The sequence below is a fragment of the Pavona decussata genome, unplaced genomic scaffold, assembly GCF_977016875.1.
Source record: "Pavona decussata unplaced genomic scaffold, jaPavDecu1.1 SCAFFOLD_69, whole genome shotgun sequence".
Taxonomy (NCBI): Eukaryota; Metazoa; Cnidaria; class Anthozoa; order Scleractinia; family Agariciidae; genus Pavona; species Pavona decussata.
In genome coordinates, this window is record NW_028145488.1 from 2,867,443 (window position 1) to 2,889,151 (window position 21,709).

The window sequence follows — 21,709 nt, forward strand, 5'->3', positions numbered from 1 at the left end:
AAAACAAGAAAAGGACAAGGGACAATGAGACAAAGTTATCCTTTATTTTGACCAAATTAAGGACGGTGCCTACTAATAGCGAAGTATTTTTGCGCAGTTTATCACTATGCGAGAAAAACAGATCTTAGCAGCGGCTATTAAAATCCAAGAAGAAAATTGGGGGTAACCACGCATTTTTTAGAGATAACTAAGCAACAATTATTCTAAAAAGCAGCAAAATACAAAGCAATGTATGGCGCTTTTTTCCAAATTGACGCTTTATTATCTCTGAAAAATGCATGGCTACCCCCAATTTTCTTTTTGGATACCAAAATCACTTGCCAAGTTCTGCTTTCTCCGCATAGTTTTAAAGCGCGCAAAAATATCCCTGTATTAGTAGGCACCACCCATAGGAAACCCGAGTATCTCGAAATGCGCAGAACGTATGCGCAGTAACAATAGTAGGCACCGTCCTTAATCTCTTTTTTATTACACATCACAGTTCATTACAGGACATCCTATCTTATCATACAAGATTTCTATAAATTTTGAGCTTGTAAACACCTACCTGGCCTAAACAAGCTCGCCAACAGTGAAATCAATGTATCCAAAAAATAAAGTCACGGACCATTTCCGAGTTGCTTTGAATCTCATTATGGTGGCGAGGCTTCGTGCATTGTTTTTACCATGAAAGTTAGTATTCATTTAAATCCAAACAAAACTAATTTTTAAATGAAAAGCTTTGCTAGATGCCTCGCTTTCATAATGAGGTTCAAAGCAGACGAAGTTGTTATTCGGCGAACACGAATCATATAAAGCAGAGAAAGCTGTAGCCTCTACGAAGACATTCTTTGCGCTGGTCACGCATTCATTCCACCCCCTCCCTCTCTGGAGCGACACTGAATCGATGGCAGAACCACCGGGAGGAATATTGAAAAGGGCGCCTATTCCCAGTCCCCGTCGGCATCGGCTCCCTGTCTCGCTCCAGTTTCCTCGAGCCTGATCACTGACATCCACGACTACAGTCAACTTCTTTTATTGCGACAACTCTCGGGACAGCGAGTTAGTGTCCTTGATAGCGGGAATATATTTCAGTCAAACGTCTGTAATTTATTTTTGCCGGGCATTTAGTCGCTGTCCGTATTGTCGGTGTGTCCGTAATAGCGAGACGGGAATTGACTGCATCGACCTGAAGTATCCCGACAAAAAATGATCGATATTTCGTCAAACACATCTTGCACAAAGGCGAGATCATGGTCCTATTCCTTATTGAATCATTTTTATTATAAAACTTTCAATTGTGTACAAAATTTGAAAGCCATTTTGACCCAGGCGTATTCAATAAAAATTTCGATACACAAGTGCTTAATACAAGTCTTACGAGACCCTGACTCTTTGTTCTTTGTTATTCAAAACCCAAAACGGTACCTGGTGAACCTCACGTTTGGTGTGTTGTACTGTACAGATATGAAAGACCCAGATCAGAGACACGAAAACTCGTCAGGGGTGGGGTCGGGAAAACTTCCCTATATACCTTTCCACCTGAAAGGTGTGTTCTGAAAACAAAGCTGGCGTTTCGAGCTCTCGAACTCTTTTCCTGGTAAAATGCCAAACACACTCTTTCCAGGTACCTCCTTTTCTCAGTGGTGTTACACCGAACCCTAAAACTGTTTTCCCAACGGTAACAAGTAAGGATTTCTTTTTAACGTCTTGGGCCGGGGCTGGCATAACCTAGGCTGTTTTATCGTGTTGACGGACTAGCACGGCCTAATCTCGTACCCAGATCTCCCACTCCCATATTCGACATTCCCGAACCGACTGAGATCTGGGTACGAGATTAAGCACGGCCGACATAACTACGAAAAGACCTTATTCGTTGCATTCCCATTGTAGTTATTTAGGGAAATCCATTTTTTTATTTCGAATTTCAATAACAACATTTATCATCAAAAGTTAAGAAAAATTTAATGTCTCGTTTGAGGGGTGATCATGTGGTTTACAATGCGACAACATTGAAGCCAACGCTAAATTAATCTATAAGTGAGCCCTTATTTACGATTAATAAATAAATGATTATTCGCAATTAATTCCAAATCTAATACCGATTTTATTACTTATATTTTTCTAAATAGAATTATTTAAACCGCTTTATTTAAAGGGGAAGTATCACGCGAATCTGACGTCATTTCAAAACCCAAAAATGTTTGTTTGTCAACAGAAACAAAACAAAAATTGTCTTGTTTTGTTAGAAATTATCACCCACTGCAATAACACTGTCGATTAGTGCCACTGGCCAGAGACAGAGCAGGTCGGAATGGATTGAAACTTGAATAATGTTAGGCTAACGTTTTTCAAGTTCTCGCGTTTTTGTTTCCAGAATGCGCTAAAACAGATCACGAGTTGTTCCTTTCAAGAATTGAGTTGATCTCTTTCGTCTCGTTGTTCTATAATTATTTTGTAGCTATGTGAAGGTCTTTACTTCACCATTTTATCTCGTGAATGCGCGTAGCGCAATGAACGAGTTATAGCGATAGCTGACTTTCGACTTGGTTGGTTGGTCGGTTTTGTCGTTAACTTTCGGGCGTGCGCAGTGAGTGAATTTTAAATTCAATTAGTGGAAAAAACACGCGAACATTTATTGTTCACGGCGCATCAGGAAATTCTTATTCAATATGTAGAGAATAATTTGACGATCATTTAGTGCAAGAATGGAGATTTTTCGTTCAATCTGAGCAAAGTTACAAGTTTTTCCAGTTTCTCAGAAAGTCCGGGGTCGTAAACTCAATTAGTGAAAAAAAAAAGGTGAAATTTTTTTTCACGACGCGTCAGAATTCTCTCATTCATTCTGTAGAGAATAATTTGACAATCATTTTAGTGTAAGAATGGAGATTTTTCGTTGAATCTGAGCAAAGTTATAGGTTTTTTTCGTTTTTTCTACAAAGTGCGGTTTCTTTTAAGAATTAAAAATAATTTAATTTAGAAATAATTTAATTAAAAATAATTTAATTTGTCAGTTTTCACACGAAAGCGGAACGTGCCATGTCACGCATCATTGACGTCGTAAACAAAATCATGCAAATTTCTGGTGAAATGAACACTTTAAGAGAGAATGTCTGTGAAGACCGCGTGATATCAGTAAAATGTGGCACATGCTTCAAAAATTCAAAATCTTCATATTTCGCTCAGAGATACCCTATGATAAGCCAACAAACGTGATATATTTTTTTTGTTCAAAGCTGGCTGTACTTTCAAGAAAATTCTCAAAAACTGTAACGGGCGCCGACCGTCATAAAATGGCGGAAATTAGTGCGTCGAGTAACAACACAAGAACTTCGCTCGTGTAAAGCGCAAAAGGAAGCACGGATTTTTCAAATTGGTATATTTGTGTAAGAGACATTGGCAAATGATTCAAGTCTAAAACCAGGATTGTTTACCTAACTGGGAATGCACGGCAAGAGTTTAAAAATTACCAATATTTTATTGTTTAAAAATCTCATTTTGGAGCAGTTTTTCAATGAACGTTTTTCCCATGCGGTATAACTCAGAAGCGCTTGAAATTAAGGCTGTGATTAGTGGAAATAGTCTTCTTTTCAACGATATAAAAATTAGTCTGGGGCTCTTAACTTCTGCACGGAAAAAACACGCTCTATGTAGAGAAAAATCACAAACTCCACTTGTCAACAAACACAAATAATCGAATTGGAGTCTGTTGTCGAAGCCAATATTACAAGCAAATCTTAGTGCTTAGCACCGTATTTGATTTGAAAGTCAACATTACAAGTTTACCTTGCAAAACTTGTGGCTGTAGATTGCTTTTCATCGCCACTCTTCCTTCAAAATTGTTATCTTCCCTTCGACCATGTTTACCAAAGCACAAGTAATCAACAACCATACGTATGACTCCTGCATGAAACATTACAGTTCCTGACAGATTCAACCATAATTGAGTCTCCACACAGCTATAGCAAATAAGGTAACTCAATTGTACGATTAAGAACGATGATTCAATTATCTATAGTCGCAAAAGAAGAAATTTTGCAGCCCGAAGACGCACACAAGAGGAATCGTCTGTAGAATGAGAAGATCATGTTTGTCACGCAATGAGACCGAGCGCGCAGGACACCCAACAAAATTAACAACCAGATTATATTTTTTCCGCGGCAGTTTGTCTGCGTCCGACTTCAAGCTTAAAATCCCCTAACTGACATAGTACTAAATCTGTTACCAGCTTTTTTTCTTTAGGATGGAATTTTTTAGTACAAATTTTTTACAAGCTGATGCTTTGTACATCGTGCACGTGCAGTGGACAGAATGGTACCACTGGGGGGGGGGGGGGGGTGGTGGTGTCAAATGGGCACAGCTTAAAGGGACTATGTCAGCAGGGGGACATGCGCAGTAGAATCAGTGCGTTGATAGAACCACTTTGAAATCGTTGGCCCAACTTTTTCAAATACCGTCGGAGAGTTTAGGAAGCTGAAGCCCTTTCCATCTGCCAGAATCGCGTTCATCTTCGGAAAGTTGGCTAAATTTTTTATTTACAAACGTTCCTCAGTAATTACAGAAGCTGTTTGTTGCAATATTTCTGAAATCGTTTCCTCTTGGAGCTCTATTAACGTGGATTTGCCATGTCCACTCGCGGCGGCTGTCGTTCTGGCTGCGGCCGAAAAAGAATATACGACAGCAACGGCACAAAACATAAAGTTTGGAATCGAGGACATCGAAGGATTTGCCTGGATAGTTATTGACCTTGACCTCGATATCGCTGTGAATGCATTGACAGATGATGAGTGTAAATCAGGCATGAATACAAATACCGCTCTCGCTGTTTTGACAAGCCGACACGTTCTTCGTGCCACAACTAAATAAATCAGTCTTGTGCAGTGTACTTTCGCAGTTTTGCAGGGGCAACCGCGGGTTTTGGACGTAGTTTTTCGAGCACCAGTAGTTTTGCAATTGCAAGGATCGGCATTTAAACAAAAGAAACTCACACGAAAGTCATTATTTATCTCTGTATTGGCAAAGGTAAGCTGACCGATAATTTACATCAGACATCAGACAGCACATTAAACGCGAATCAAGCGGTTTAACTTAACTCATGTGATATACTTTCAATGACAGCACAGTCTGTTTCCATAAGCTTAGCAAAGCAGGCACGTGAAGAAGTATCTCCGCGCATGAGAAGTGCGATCGACACGACGGACGCAATGGCGGACAAGCAATAATATCTCGTCCAGTTATATGCAAATTAGTCTCAACAGGACTCTACTGCGCATGTCCCCCAGCTGACATAGTCCCTTTAATAGCCCGGCCTTGCCTGACTTTATCGACGAGACTAAAACAACAAAAGAGAACCGCATTTTAAGGCAATTACAATTACTTCTTTACGATAAGAAAGTTCGCGCTTTATGTAAGCTACGCTCAAATAAATCAACCATTTTTTTTTAAATCATCTTTTACATTATTCAGATGTACACTACCCGCGTTTAGCGAAAGCTATTCAAGGCGGGTAGTGTAACACGGGCCGGTGGTGTAAGTGTCGCCTGAAGGTTAGCCTAACAGTGGTATAAATGCCACCAATGCTTTTAGCACTCAGCTTGTAAGGCCAATGAAGAACATACTTAAAGCGAAAAGCAGATAAGAGCCCGGAAAACGAATCTTATTGCTGGCAGATGCAGCCAAGACAAAGTGACTGAATCTTTTTCATGTAAGGCTGTTTGCGATGAACTGATGTGTCAGTGACATGCTAAAAGACAAACAAATGTCCTTTAGAAGGACAACATTTTCAATGCCCTTTGTAACATCAGCTAGGCTTAGCTTGAGCTACACAGTTCCATATGGCCGATGAATCCGGATTAATTGCAATTTACAGTCACGGCATATTCCTACCCAAAGCAACGATAATTATTAGGATAACTGAAAATAAAAAAAAAACAAAACAAAAAGTTTCTAGAATAATATTAAGCACCGCAGGGTTCTAACCACGGCCGCACCCATACTCATGGTCAGAAATATTTAGAGAAGAAGGTTAGACCCTCAAATGGTTCGGATGGCCACGTTGAAATTTTTATGGCGGCCCCGTCTCCAATTTGGAGATGTAAAATAACCACTGTAATGGGCCCTGGATATGACCACTCTCAGTACCAGCGATTAGTCTGAAGGGCTTCTGCGGGAATATAATGAGACTACAAAATTGTGTAACTGTTAGAGTTCAGTTTATTTGAGAGAACTTAACGGAGTTCTTCACAGATTAGTAGCTACGGCTATAAAAAAGTATCCATAATAATAATAATAATAATAATAATAATAATAATAATAATAATAATAATAATAATAAAAGCATAAGCGTTGCATTTATAGTTGGGTTTCCAGGAAAATAAGCATGTTGGTTTCATTTACGGAAAAAAATTTAAGTTCGTGATAAACATTATAATTAAATTATCGCACACCAAAAACATGCTAGTTATTAAAAATCCGAGCTTCTTGTTGCAAGTCTATGTTAATTTTTTTCCGACTTGCGGCTTTTCGCTCAGTTTGAAAATAAGACACAACTTTTAAATTTCATATTGACCTTCCCCTTACATGAATTAGCAAAACTACGTTGCCTTACGGGAAAATTTGTACCTGTTGGCTCTGGTACGTCTTAGATAGTCTCCGAAAGCGCCTTGCTAATACCGCGGTCAGCCTTGCGCGATTTCCCTTTGGCGTAGCTCGATAAGGTATCGTTGGGAACCTCTCAACCACCCAATGCCCAAAGAGGAGGGATGAACTGGACAGATGGTCATGCCCGAAATGTCACAAGGTGTAGTAAAAAATTGAAGCCCGTGCAAAAATTAAGTTGATCTCCGACTCAACATCACTTACGCCGACAGACTGTGTGTGTGCTGAGATGCTTTTTCCACATGAAAGCAACGGGAAGATAAGGGCACTTTTTTTCTTTTGCTCGTCTTCGTTTATCTTGGGAGCACTGTCCCCCAGCTAACCTCTGAAAAGAGCAATTGATATCCATTTCATGTGTTATCCGGAAGGACAACGTGGCTGCGCGATCATCTGTTTGTTCAAAAATTTTGAATGACGCGATGGTCATTATATCATTAGGATTGGTTCACCTTATTAAATTTGGTTTTCTTTAGTGTTGAGCGCTCCTGCTTTTCCCTTCCCATTATTTTATTACTACTTTCCTTCTTCTAAATTTTACATTTGTTTATTTCCTTCATTTCTTCCTTTGTTTGGTTACAAGTTCGTTTTCTTTCTTTCTTTTTTTCTCTCTATTGTTCGGGCTGCTTGTCTGTCGGTCGGTGGTTCTTTCTTCCTTAACCTAGCTCGTTCTTTTTGGCGTTCTTTCCATTTGTTTTAAGAATTTTAGATCACAGAGTGTCTTTTTTAACAAACCAAAATTATTTCCTTATCCGCAAAACTTGTGTAACACCTGAAGGAATATTGGTAACCAAGCCTTCCTTGTAAGGAGTGTGATATGTCATTGCGTGACATACAAGTGATATGCATGGATTGAAGAAGTCAAAACGACGGTGTCGCTCAGTAATCGAAAATCTCGCTCAATGGTAATTTTTTTACGATGAAACAAGCTCAGTTGTACGTTAGAGAAAGATAGCAGATATGGTGTATTTGAAACTGCGAAGAATAGCGCCGATGTTTGTACAAGAGCCACCCAGGTATCGTTCAGATAGTTGTTGATTTCGTAAACTCGCTGTCAGAGGGAAGATGGTAATTTTGAAGAGAAAAGAGGAATGAAAACCAATCTACAGCCACTGTTTTAGCAAGGTAAACTTGTAATGTCGACCTTTTAATCAAATAGGTGCTAAGCACTAAGATTTGCTTGTAATATTGGCTTCGATAACAGAGACTAATTCGATTATTTGTGTTTGTTGACAAGTGTAGTGTTTGATTTTCTCGACATAGAGCATCGTTTTTTCGTGCAGAAGTTAAAAGCCCCAGACTAATTTTTATATCGTTGAAAAGAAGACTATTTCCACTAATCACAACCTTAATCTCAAGCGCTTCTGAGTTATACCGCATAATAAAAATGTTTATTGAAAAACTGCTCCAAAATGAGATTTTTAAACAATGAAATATTGGTGATTTTCAAACTCGTGCCGTGCATTCCCAGTTAAGTAAACAATCCTGGTTTTAGACTTGAATCATTTGCCAATGACTCTTACACAAATATACCAATTTGAAAAAACCGTGCTTCCTTTTGCGCTTTACACGAGCGAAGTTCTTGTGTTGTTACTCGACGCACTAATTTCCGCCATTTTGTGACGGTCGGCGCCCGTTACAGTTATTAGTAGTTTTCTGGAAAACAAAAGCAGAGCTGAACATAAGAAATACACCACGTTTATTAACTCATCATAGAGTATGTCTGAGCAAAATATGAGGGTAGTCAATTTTTGAACCCTGTGCCATCACTCACTCGGTCATGAAAAAAAGGCGCTCTTAAGATCTTGTCAGCTTTCATAGAGGTTTCAAAGGGGAAAAAATGTTTCATTTTCGAAATTTACAACTGGAAATTTATGGGAAAGCAAAAGGACGCGGTCGATAAATAATTCTTATTTAGCAAGAGCTTGTCATAGTTCATTATTTTTACTTGAGGATTGCGTGGACTGAACTCCAAAGGAAAAATTTTACGAATTTATGTCGGGCATGAAATGTAATGCGATACTTTGTTGAACAGATTTCCCTTTGTGAGATCGGCTTGCCCTACGGTAATTTTGTAATTTTAATTCCCAAGTGATGGTTAGAATCCACTGGCCCGATCGCAAAATCCAGTAGCCCCGGACTATCGGACACGAATTTGCATGACGTAGCTGCACATGGCGTGCTTCTATGAACTTTGAATAAAAAAAACACGTGATTTTTTTTAATTGGTGCATCAGAATAATCGGCTTATTCAATCTGTAGAGAATAATTTGACAATCATTTTTATAGTACAAGAATGGTTATTTTTCGTTACATAATCGAGCAAATATATAATTTCTTTTAGCTTTCAAGAAAGTTTCCGTCGCCGTCTAAATTTCAATTAACTATGTGTCATCTGCATTCACGAGTTGGCTCACAGGAGCCTTTGATTAACAAAAGAGGTAAGAAAAGAGAAAAAAAAAAAAACAACAACAACAAAAATCCCAATGACACTTTCCCTTTTACTCAGTAAATATCCCAAAACTCTAACTTGGAGTAGGGACTAACAAAACAAAGAACGGACCGTTTCAAGAAAGTAATTTTTTCTGTCCTCTCTTTGTCTTTCTTTCTTTCTCTCTATTTTTTTCCTTCCTTCCCTCCTTTCTTCCTTCCTGCCTTATTTTATCCCTCTTTTAACTTAGAATTGCTAAGTCCTACAAATTCTCGGGTGGACTTCATTTGTCGTTCATTGCATTATTGAAACATTAATTCTGCTAATCTCGTATCCAGATCTTCTCAAACTTTGGGAAAGAAAACATCTGGGTACGAGTTTACAACTCTGCATCTTCAACAATGATGTCATGACAACAGCTACGCCGGCAATGACTTCACAGTATCGTTATCGTATTGAAATTGCGATCAAATCCAAATATTGTTGTTGCCTCTTCATCGACTTTGAAAAAGATAGGAAACCCATCTTCATTTAAAACAGCAATAATAATTAATTAAGAAATAACGATAATAATTTAATAATCACGGCTGAATTAGTCAGCGGATTGGTCGCAAAGCGACCATTCACAGACCGCTGACAATATTTACCCTTAAATATACTTAGTTCCGTTTAGTGAAGCTGTAGCTCTGTGTAAACGGAACTCGCGCTAAGTATTGTACCACCAGCACTATTATGATTATATTAAGGACGGTGCCTACTAATATCGAAGTATTTTTGTGCGGTTTATGACTATGCGGGATAAGCAGATCTTAGGAAGGCCTATTGGTATCCAAAACGAAAATTGGGGGTAACCACGCATTTTTCAGAGATAATTAAGCAATAACATCTCTAAAAAGCGCCAAAAATATGAAGCAATGTATGGGATTTTTGCCTACATTGAAGCTTAATTATCTCTGAAAAATGTATGGTTACCCCAATTTTCTTTCGAGATACCAAAAGCGTTTGCTAAGTTCTGCTTTCTCCGCATAGTTTAAAACCGCGCAAAAATATTCCTGTATTAGCAGGCACCACCCATAGGAAACCCGAGTATCTCGAGATGCGCAGAACGTATGCGCAGTAACAATAGTAGGCACCGTCCTTAATATGAAAATACTTTCGCAGGCCATATGAATTTTCCTTTGTTTTCCTGATATGAACAGAGCTCGTCGTCAGGGTCCTTGCAAATTTCAAAATGGCGGGCAGCGAAGATCCTGGTACTCGCTGAAAAATGATGCACTTGATTTTTGTCTTCGCTATGCGTTTGGTAAAATGCCGTATCAGAACCCGAAAAACTCTAGCGACGATGAAAATCAAGTATGTCACGTTCGTATCACAAAATGCTCCACGCTTGTCACGTGTCTTCGCCGTCCCCCATTTTGAATTTCACAAGGACCATGGAGACAAGGTTGCCGTCAGACCTCTATTCCACAAAATGGGTGAAATTACTGATGATTAATAAACCTTACGTAAAAATGGCTGACATTTTACTATTCTTCTGTCTGCATTCAAATTAGCCCTACTAGCCTCCTTAATCTTTGAAATGCTTTGGACCCGCAAGAAGAAACCGAGTCTAAACACCCAGTCAGACTGCATTCTCGCGAAACTATTTGTCTAACCCAGTGAACGGGCATAACACTCACTTTATAACACTTCTCTGAATGAACACCGGACAGTAACTTTTAGTCTTAATTTAATTTATTCTATTTCACACCTTTACTTTTTGTAAAAATTATCTTTTCTGTTACATTCTTTACTTGATAATGGTGCCAAGATCCCACCGAAACGTCGTTCCGTTTTTCGCGTATTTTTATAGTAAACTCGTTCAAGGTAAAATATTCTTTTGATTTTTGAACTCAAGAACGAGGTAGGTAAGGTTAATTTGAATGCAGACGACAGAATATTAAAATGTCTGCCTTTTTTGCATTGGGTATCTATCAAAGGCCCGGATATCACTGGAGAGGCAATGGAGCGTGCAAATTGCAAAGACTGCACCATTAAGCGACACATTTCATGTGTTGTTCCATGGGGCAACAGCTTATTGTTGGTAATGGTGATTTGAACTTCTTCCCAGAACGGTTTCATACGTAAAAATAAAACATCTTCCAGCCTCCAGTTCACTACACTATATAGAAAACGGATAATGATTGTATCATCACCATGTTGCTAAGTGATTGAGATCTTCGGGGAGGCCGCCTCCTGAAGGATGAAAAGAAAAACGCTTCATTAATAAGTTAAAACACAAGTTTTGGAATACATGGACTAAACAGTTATATCCACCTCATTTGAATAGTCACACTGAATGGTCACACTGAATGGTCACACTTAAGGATTTCATCCACAAACTCAACAGTTACAACCACCTTGTACAGCGTAATAAATAGCACCACAGGAAAGTACTGCTCAGTAACTTTCATTTGAATAGTCACACTTTAGGATTTCATCCACAAACTAAAATGTTAGAACCACCTTGTACAGCGTAATAAATAGCGGCACCACAGGATAGTGTTGTGCTCCATAGCTTTCAATTGAATGGCCGCACCTTAGGATGTTGAATTGAATTTGATAATTTCTAGTTGCAATCCTGCAAAGAAGGGAAAAGCAACTGGTACAGGAAGGTATACGCCTAAGAGACTCAAGGGATAGATTTAACTTCTACAGTAGTTACAGCTAAATTACAATTAGTACGTATTGTAAATTTAAAACAGCTTGTTAAAAATGGCATAGCTCCGTCAGCTTTGCTCCGTGTGTGTCTTTCATGTTTATTTATCCGTTTATGTGCTTATTTATTTATTTGTTTATTTATTTACAGGAAATAACGAACTCCTCTTTGGTCACTTAACAGCATTCCTATGTGTATTCAGCTTCTGCCTTAAAACCTTTGATCAATGAAGAACAAACAAAAGAGCTGAATCGAGAAAGAAGAAACGCCAATTTCGACATCGGGATTCATTTTTCTAACAGCGCAGAACATTCCCTTTTCAGGTAATAAGGACCTTACGCAGCGATGACGGAAACGCTAACGAAAACGTTACTTGAAAATAACGGCTTTCAACTTTTACAAAAACCGCCAACTACCCAGGAACCAGACTGGTAGGTGCGGCCTTCAAGTTAAGAAAGAGTATGAAAAAATCGCCGTCGTGTGTTCACGTTCTCCATTAAACCTTGAATTTGGTCATTTCACGTTGTTGTTTTGCACAGGAGGGCATTGAAATGTACAAAAATGTAAAACGCACGTGCAGAGCGATTGTTTTTGCTCATTAAACCTACTGTTTTGTGGTGTTTATATCGTTGCCGTCGCCGTCAGTCGTTGCGTATGTCAAAAACGAGGGCACGTACTGTTCCAAACAAGCCGAGAGCTTTTATTGTTTCCTTACATTTCTATATGCTTGACAATGCAAGGACGTGAATCCGAGTACCTCGCCTAATCAATGGCGCTAAGCACACTACCCGTTTGATGCTATAACCGACACTGAACGCCGATCAAGGAGATATTATAGGGAATTACAATTAGCGACAATAGTGTTGAGACTGTGTCTTCGGCAGGGGATAAGTCGTGTAAGACCTCGAAAAAACACCCCTCTCCTCCAAAGATTTGCCCCTCTCCTTTGTCAATTTTGTCATACGTAAATTATGATCATCCTGGTGAGTGTAGTCCTGAAAAAAACTGTTTGACGTGACATTGACTGACGTTTCGACAACCTGAACAGAAGTCATCATGCATTCGTCATCGTTCTTGAATTTCGCTGCAGGCGACTGCCTGATATTCAACAAATTAATTAGTCAAATTCCCCTAATCTTACCGCATACGAAGATCTGCCTGTCTTGGAGCCACCGTTGATCTGAATGTGAACAAAGAGGGTGGCGTATCCCAGTGGTTCACCTTTGTTACCTAACAAATGGATGTGCCTATAGCCTGAAAAGAGAACGAGAATGCAATGAATTGTACGAACGTGCAGTTATTCTTACTGAATGTAATACTTAAATGCACGTCAAAGGCGTGTTCAATTGTAGATGGCGATCGCAAGCACTCGGTGTAAGTGATCACTAAGCAGGAATTGCGGACTGAACATGAACTGATATGGGACAGATGTTTGAGCCTGTCCGTACAATATGGACGCGTTTGACTGGCATGCGCCGGAATAGGAAGACGTATGGTGATTTGCACGTACCGATGTATTGGCCCGATTAATAGGTTCCATTGCATGTTACTATTTGTTGGCTGGTTTATTTTTCTGTTGATGCAGCAGCGTGGAGTGAAAATCGGTTTGATTATATATCAGGCCAATTTTCCCCTGCTCTCGTCATCTTTAACAAATGAGACCAAATTGAAAACTCAAAATTTGCAAGACCACAGCAACAAGATGTTGAGAGATGCCGGGTCTTGTGATAGACCTGGATCAATAAAATGCTTGCGATAATAAATTATAGACCACACGACTAGAAAGAACGAAAACCGCCGAACCGGTTAGCTCAGTTGGTAGAGTGCCGGACTACCGTGCGGGAGGTCGCGGGTTCAAACCCCGGATGGACCTACATTCAGGGTCTTAAAATAACTGAGGAGAAAGTGCTGCCTTTGTAATGACAAATGGTTAGACTTTCTAGTCTTCTCAGCTCGGATAAGGACGATAAACCGTAGGCTCAGTCTCACAACCCTTGTTGGTAAATAACTCTGTGGTAAATAACCTTAAAGAACCCACTCACTGTACCCAATGAGTAGGGGACGTAGGGGGTGGGTAAATGCTCGGAGATATTAGCTCTATATGCTACTCTTAAAAATCCGAGGGTAAATAAAGATATGATGATGATCATGATGATGATGATGATGATGAACGGCGCAACCAAATTCTGGGACAAGTTGCAAGACAAATAACGTTGCATAGCAGCGCCTTTACGCTAATAAAACTGAATGTTTTTTATCGGTTACTTGGGAGAGGAACATTAAAAAATGAGAGAAAATATCTCCATTTTCAGAGGCCTAAAGCAAAATATCCTACCTGGCCTTAAACTGGGGAAGGGAATTGAGGACTGTCCTATGAAATCATCCACGAGACCGACATCTTCATCAAAAACTGCAAATCTAATCATGACAAGCTCTGGCATGAGGAGAACTTTTTTAAAATCCTATTCCCACACTGGGCTAAACCCTGCAAAAGAAAACGAAATAAGAGTCGGTAAGATAGCGAAATATCAACATTTAATAGGTTGTTAATAACACTCTGCACTTAATTTGTTGGGTCATTTCCGAGCCGTTTGCTTTGATTCTCATTATGAAAGCGAGGCTTTGTGCATAGTTTTTATTATGAAAATTCATTTGCAAACAAAACTAATTTTATGAAAGGTGTTCGTCATCGTGGTTTGAAACGATAGCTGAGTTTAATTGTTTGTCTCACGATTGAGTCACATAGATGTGGATCGCGACGTTTCGACCGCTATCATCTGCTGGTCTTCATCAGGCGATGGTGTCGACTGATTGCGTGACAGTATAAATAGCACTTTAGTTTAGCGTTTCGATCCTCTCTCTTAGGCTGTTGTTTCATTCCTTGTCGTTCAGACTAAAAATTGTTCCCTCGGATATTCGCCTGGAAGCAACTTGGAAATGGCCTATTGTCTTTCGTGCACCCTTAAAATTGCCCTATTCTCCAAGGCGATTTTGAGACATACAAACAAGTGTTGGACCAACCACGATTTGGCAGGTTTCTTACCATTGTCCTTGACGACTTTTGTTTTAAAAGAAACAGTGCCTGCTGGGATACCATGAAAATCAACTTTAACATAAGGATCAATAACCTAGCAAGAAAACATACAAACAAATCAATAATTCAAACGTGGGAAAAACGCGTGCGAGAAAGTCACGATTGGTTTTGGTTTATTTTTCATTGGCTGAAAAAGGGCTGAAATTATGCTAAACAAAGCACGGTATGGCAAGACCAAAACAAACGCGAAATTACTTTCGTCACACTCACACTCAACTGAAAACCGCTATCTTGTCTAAGGGCACATCAGCGCAGTATACAAAGACTAGCTCTGACCAAGCGAGGTTTCGATCTCCCTACTCAGTGTGAAATCTAACGCGCTGATCACTCCACAACCACGCTTCCAAAATGTCGTAAATTACACAACATTTTCATCTTGTTGTTCTTACGTACCTCGCCCTTTGTACGAGCCTCGCCTTTGTTGTCTGCAGGTTTTGGAAGCTACTGAGCAGAAAATACCTGGAAAAACCACAAAGGAAACAGTTTAAGTTCACCTTCAGCGCCGACAAACTTCTCACTTCAGCAAGAGCACTTATCTTGCTTCTACCTTCAGCTAATTAAACAGATCAACAAAATGAAACAGGCAGGTATTGGACCTCGTCACCTTATTTATGAAGGCTAGAGATTATTTCTCTTGGTGGGTTTAAGAGTGCACGATTTATATTGGGGGAAGGGAGGGCGGAGACAAGAGAGAGATCACAAAAATATAGCCTCTTGTTCCTCCAGGTTGGATATTTGGGGAAGGGGGAGGCTGGGTTGACTATCCGTCACCTAAGTTATCGAAGTTACAGTAAAAACCCGCTCGTAAGAACCTAGAAAATTAAGAACCTCCTGGCAGAAATTTGCTACTTTAATACCCCAAAATATAAGAACCTGTTTAGCCAAAAAAAATTCCAACAGGTTCTTATATGCGGGGTTAAACTATTTTATTTATAAAATTTTACCAGAAAGGTTGTCTTTAGAGATCAAAAAATTGCACAGTGAAACTGAAAATGCACAATGTATGTTAAATGTGAACTGTTGTTATAAAACAATTCGGTTACAATTGATTTAAAGCATTTATTCTATAAAATACCGTAACAGTTTATAATGAAGAACAAACCATATATTATACTACAGTATTTTCTACTCCGTAAAAATTAAGAACCTAATTAAGAACCTACTTAGCCTAAAATGCCAGTAAGTACCCCAAAATATAAGAACCTGTTTTGCCAAACTCTAAAAAGGTAGGTTCTTACACGCGGGTTTTTACTGTATTTCAAGGTTGCTGGTCAAGAGGAACGCAGACTCTGAGTGTGACAACTCACCGATTTTAGCGTCCATGTCGTGACCTGCGTGTTGGCCGCGCGTGAATGTCGCGAATGGCAGAAGAAAATAAACAAGTTGTTACCTTTATGGATACCGTCACTTTCTCCACTCCAGAAATTTCTGTCTTTGTGTTAGGGTTAAACTTTGCGTCAGCTACAAACAAGAACAGTCAATTGAGTTTCGCATGGCATACAGTAGGACTATTAGGGTAAAACTAAGAATTTCAAAAGGTTTAGAAAAGTGCTCTCCAATGCCGCCTTTTACCAATCATATGTATCCGTCATCCTCGCCCTGCTATTCAACGCTAGTAAAGTAGCGTTCTTTCCTAATGCATTTTGGTTTTGAATTTACTAGAAGGCGTCATTGCCAGCCTGGTTTCTGGACACTGTTTGTTGCCCGAGTGAAGGCTGGGACGAGAGCAGGCGAGTGACGTCACCAAGCGAAGGTAGAATCCAGACCCAAACGAGCGTGAAACGCTCAGAGACAAATCTGCGTCATTGTTTCACCGCATTCCAGCAGCATTCGCTCAAAATTAATATAGCATATTCCACTCAGTTCTATCGGGTATTCAGCCTTAAAAAGTTCTATTCATCGAATCCCTATCCACTTTAAGGATGGTGCCTACTAATACCGAAGTATTTTTGTGCGGCTGATGACTATGCGGGAAAAGCAGATCTTAGCAAGGCCTCTTGGAATCCAAAAAGAAAATTGGGGGTAACCACGCATTTTTCAGAGATAATTAAGCCATAATACCTCTAAAAAGTGCCAAAATATAAAGGAATGTATGGGATTTTTTTCCCTAAATCGAGGCTTAATTATCTCTGAAAAATGCACGGCTACCCCCAATTTCATTTTGAGATACCAAACGCACTTGCTAAGTTCTGCTTTCTCCGTATAGTTTTGAAACCGCGCAAAATTATCCCTGTATTAGTAGACACCACCCATAGGAAACCCGAGTATCTCGAGATGCGCAGAACGTATGCGCAGTAACAATAGTAGGCACCGTCCTTAACTCGCTACTTCCCGTATCCCGGAAATTCTATTTTTATACCCCTGGCTCCATGACGTAACACGCTGTACTTACTATCTCTGAGAATTTTGAGCTTCAAGATGTACCCTGCTCGTCCATTGTCCTAATCTTTCCTTGGTTCAGATGCAAGAAAAGAAACGGAACAGCTTTCCTCTGTAGTATCTACAAGACACTAAAACCAGATCTGGACAGATCTTACTGAATGCAAATAATATACGGCGACTTAAAAGAGTCATCTTCGATTTAAAACCTTAATCATCTTGTTCTAATAGGCAAGTGTTTCCTGGTCATCTGCGCATCTTTGACGCGAAATTACGCATATCGCAGGATATTTGTTGACTACGGACGAAGAATATTCAGTGCACCATAACCAAATACAGTCAGCTCTCGCCTTGTGGACACCCCGCTATTACGGACAAAATTCAGATCCCCGGCAAAAGCTATAGAGGTTTGACTGAACTGACTCCCGCTATTACGGACTCTCGCTATTACGGAATTACGGACACTTTCGTGCTACAAACATAACAAATCTTATTGTTTTGACTCTCGATAAAGCGAACACGGTGAACTTCGCATGTAACATAAATTGCAGTCTGATGTTCGTCATTTGTCAAAACACACTTCAAAAGATTTTTGGAATGTTTATTTTCGCACCAATCTCTTTAGTGGCTGTACAACAGACTCTATGTTTTCACTTCAGCTTTTGCCTTTTCCTTCCAGACTCTAGGAGAGACCAAGCCCTCATCCTCCATTCCCAATGACTGCTTAAAAGATTCGCTACTGTTGATAAGCTTGTCAAGTCTTATAAGATATTTTGGGTCGCCACGTAACTCATAACTAACTGGAATCTCAAGCCCCAGGCCGGCACCTCTGTTGATCCCCACACCCTGCTATCATGGACTGTCGCTATTACGGACACTAAACGACGTCCCGAGGGTGTCCACTACAACGAGAGTTGACAGTACAGGAAAGCAGTAATGCTCCGAGTTTCTTCATGGTACGAAAACTGAATTGTCAGCTCCAAGCGTTTCAGCAAAAAAAATGTGAAAATGTCAAAAAAATCGTTCTTCTTCAGTTTTCAAAAAGAAGGAGACACAAACAAAACCGACATAACTTGAGTTTGACCAGAAAGCTTCAATGAAGAAATTTTTGCACAGTTGAATCTCAACAACTTGAGCCAAGAAAATAATCAGACCACTCATTATAGCGACATGAAAAATTCGAATTATCTGTGGTTGAATTATGTAAAAGTGGAAAGCAGGAGAAATTGCATATAGTTCGAGGTTTTGAGGATTCTAGTTACCAATTTTGTACTCTAGGAAGTTAACGTTGGCGAAAGTTGAACTCTGCGAGAGAGCGAAGGGCAACTACATTTGTAGCAAAAATGTTTTTTGAACGTATTAAAAGAAAACCGTTTTCTTCTGTTAACCATTTTGTAATTTTGTTAATTTAAAGACCAAGGAGAAGGAAAAATTGGTGCAGTCAGCAAATTGTGCACAGACTAGCGGCCGTACCCTGAAATGGCGGACAAGTATAGTGTGTGTGCGGATGACGTCACAAAATTACTGGCGGCCATGTTGGAGGACTTACGTAATCAAAATGGCGACTGAATCAACAGGGGTTGAGCCTCTGATGCTCTCAAAATCTTGAAGGCAAGGTAAAATATAGGTATCTCGATAAAATTTCTGAGATTGGTATAGATCCGCTTCTCATCCCAGCTAAAACGTTGAGCGAGAAATGCCTTCCACCAGTTGAATCCATGGATTTAAAACTTACTTTCGTATCTTGTGCTCGATACTAGATTTATTCCAACGCACAATTTAAAGCTTACAGAAGCCTTCAAGCTTACAACCAGATGGTTAGTGGCTTCATTTCCAGTGTCCTTGGATGTATGATTAACAAGAGGTTTGTGGTGTTGGCCAAAGTAAGACATTCGCAGAGACTGAATGAACCACTAGTGCAATTGTGGATTATAACAAACGAATAAGGTACTATGATGTCAGCACATTGTGCAGGGTGTATGGCTGGCCTGGGTGAGTGTTGCTCACATATAGCAAGTGTACTATTCTATCTTGAAGTTGTCACCAGACAAAACGGAAGGTTAGCGTGTACGCAGGTTAAGTGTGGCTGGATTTTGCCAAGTTATGTTGAAAAGGCTGATTACGCCAGAGTTAATGACATCAACTTTTCCTCAGCAAGAAAACTGAAGGCAGCCTGGAGAAGTCTTTACACGATCTTAGTTTGTGCGGCAAGAATGATAACAGTGATCAATCCTCTTCAGGGATAAAAGAATCACCTACAGTACAGGGGTCAGTACAGCAACCAACTAAGGATGAACTTGAACAGTTGTACAGTTCTCTCAATGAATGCAAAGTCAAACCTGTTTGTCTAAGTTTAGTAGAAACATATGCAGATGAATTTATTTCAAAACGAGAGGGATACCATCTATCCGAGATTTATTTGATGAGAAATACATAAACCTTAATTATACTGAGCTACTAGAACAGTGCTACAAAGTTGAAATAAGCCTCACAAATGAGCGAATAGAAATGATTGAGAAAGAAACCATAAACCAAGCAAAAAGCAGTGCTTTCTATCATCACAGGACTGGACGAATTGGTGCATCTCAATGGCGTGCAGCATGTCACACTGATCCTGCACAGCCATCACAATCTCTTATCAAAACAATTTGTTATCCCGATGTGTTTAACTTCCCTTCTGCAGCTACAAGGCATGGTTGCAAACATGAAGAGTTGGCAACAGTGGCAATCGCTAAATATGAAAAGCAGATGAAGGCAAAACATAACAACTTTAAAGCAGTCAAGTGTGGTACATTCATAAACAAAGATTACCCATTTTTGCATGCCACTCCCGATTTCATTTGTTCCTATGACTGTTGTGGCCTTGGGTTGGGTGAGGTTAAGTGTCCCTACTGCATTGATGCGAAAGAGTTTGACTCTTATGTCAAACGTGGCAATGTTTACAGTAATCTTGAGTGTTTTAAAATTTTCAACATGAATCTAAGTTTGTTGAAATTAGAAGATGTTTAAAATACCTTACAGCAATATTTCTGATATCTGATAAAAAAAGGGACAATGTCAATCAGGACATTATAGCATTGCATTAATGTTATGACCCTAGAATTATGAGCATTATCAATTATTTTTTCAATAAGTGTACCAAATTGAAATGCAAAGCCATGTTTAGTTCACTTACAAAGAGTGAGTTTTAGTCAAATGGTATGATTGGAGGGCACAGATTCACTAATGCAGAACATACCCTGATGATTCTATCAATCAAAGGGGTTTCCTTCTCTTCTTTTTTCCTGCATGTGAGGTAATCTGTAGGTAATGTACTTTGCAAAATAGTGTATTTTTGTCTCAAAACTCCAATCACCCTTTCCACGTGTATTCGTACGTTTGCAATTTTTCTTGTCTTCTCCACATCGATTGGATCTAACTGACTTTTCCCTTTGGTAAAAGCAGGGATATTTAAGCTTGCCTGGTAGTACCATACGCTTTCATGGACAGTGAACCCTCTGTCTGCAAGAACTAAGTCTCCAGGCAACAAGTTTGTAAGGAAACCAGAGTTTTCAGTTACAAACTTATCTGATGCCCTACCACCCCATGCTTTACTGACAAATGAAATTGATCCTTGGGGGGTAATGCCAATGAGCACCTTAACGGTGTTGTGGTGACGTGCTTATAATTAGAAAATGTTTGTGCCCTTGCCAGCAAATTGGTTGGCCTGTCAATGAAAATCTCAAAACAGTCGATAATCACAGTTGTTTTTAGACCAAATGCATCTATGAAACATTTCGGCATGGTTTTCTGAAGGTCTTTGCGCTCAGGCCACACTATCAAAGGAGACAAGCGAATATCCATTACCTCGATCCATGACTTGAAGACTCTTGAAACAACAAATCGAGATACACCAAACCGATAGGCGAGATCCTGGTGAGGTACGTTTAGCCGTAATTTCATAAGGACCATAATAAATTCTTGAAACTTGCTTAAGCGAGCACGGGAGAATTGCCTAGTTGCGTGGGGAGCAATAAAGGAAAATGTTTTTATCAAAATCTCGTATGAAGGCAATCCAGTGTAAAATTTGACCTTGTCATCATCATTACAAAAATACTCTTCATCATAAACTTGTCCTGGCGCCCTCTGCCGACCAGCTAGACAGGCAGATTCGTCTGTATTTGTGGCAACATGTTTTAATTTTAACTCTCTCATATCAGCTGTAACATCTTCGATGTCATCAATTAACGCTTCAACTGGCTGGCTAGCCTCCTCCAGTTTCATAACTTTCACTTTTTCCTTTTCTTCTCTTTCGGCTTTACGTTTTCTGCGCTCCTTGATTCTGGCACTACGCTCCAGATTAGCTTGTGATTTTGCTGTTTCGTCGATTGATTTTTTCTCGTGACCAAGGTGCACAGTTGGGATCCAATCGGGATTGAATCTATCCCAAAGTTGGGCTGCTCTGCCACTGATAAAATGTTTCCCACAAACTCTG

General features: G+C 39.6%; 2 protein-coding genes and 1 pseudogene across 5 annotated transcripts in view; all 3 read right to left on the minus strand.

Moving 5' to 3' along the window:
- The window catches only part of LOC146477775 (uncharacterized), a 291,187-nt gene that overhangs the window by 175,047 nt on the left and 94,431 nt on the right, over window positions 1-21,709 (minus strand). The window lies entirely within an intron of this gene.
- LOC146477788 (1-phosphatidylinositol 4,5-bisphosphate phosphodiesterase delta-3-like) lies at window positions 9,811-18,165 on the minus strand. The gene is made up of 7 exons (XM_085113188.1): window positions 17,249-18,165; window positions 16,247-16,317; window positions 15,250-15,315; window positions 14,806-14,890; window positions 14,098-14,247; window positions 12,904-13,016; window positions 9,811-11,299 (listed from the first exon to the last, which is right to left on the minus strand). The coding sequence occupies exons 5-7, from the start codon at window positions 14,201-14,203 to the stop codon at window positions 11,267-11,269; spliced, it is 252 nt and encodes an 83-aa protein (XP_084969314.1). The 5' UTR covers window positions 14,204-14,247; window positions 14,806-14,890; window positions 15,250-15,315; window positions 16,247-16,317; window positions 17,249-18,165; the 3' UTR covers window positions 9,811-11,266.
- LOC146477789 (uncharacterized) lies at window positions 19,996-21,145 on the minus strand (annotated as a pseudogene).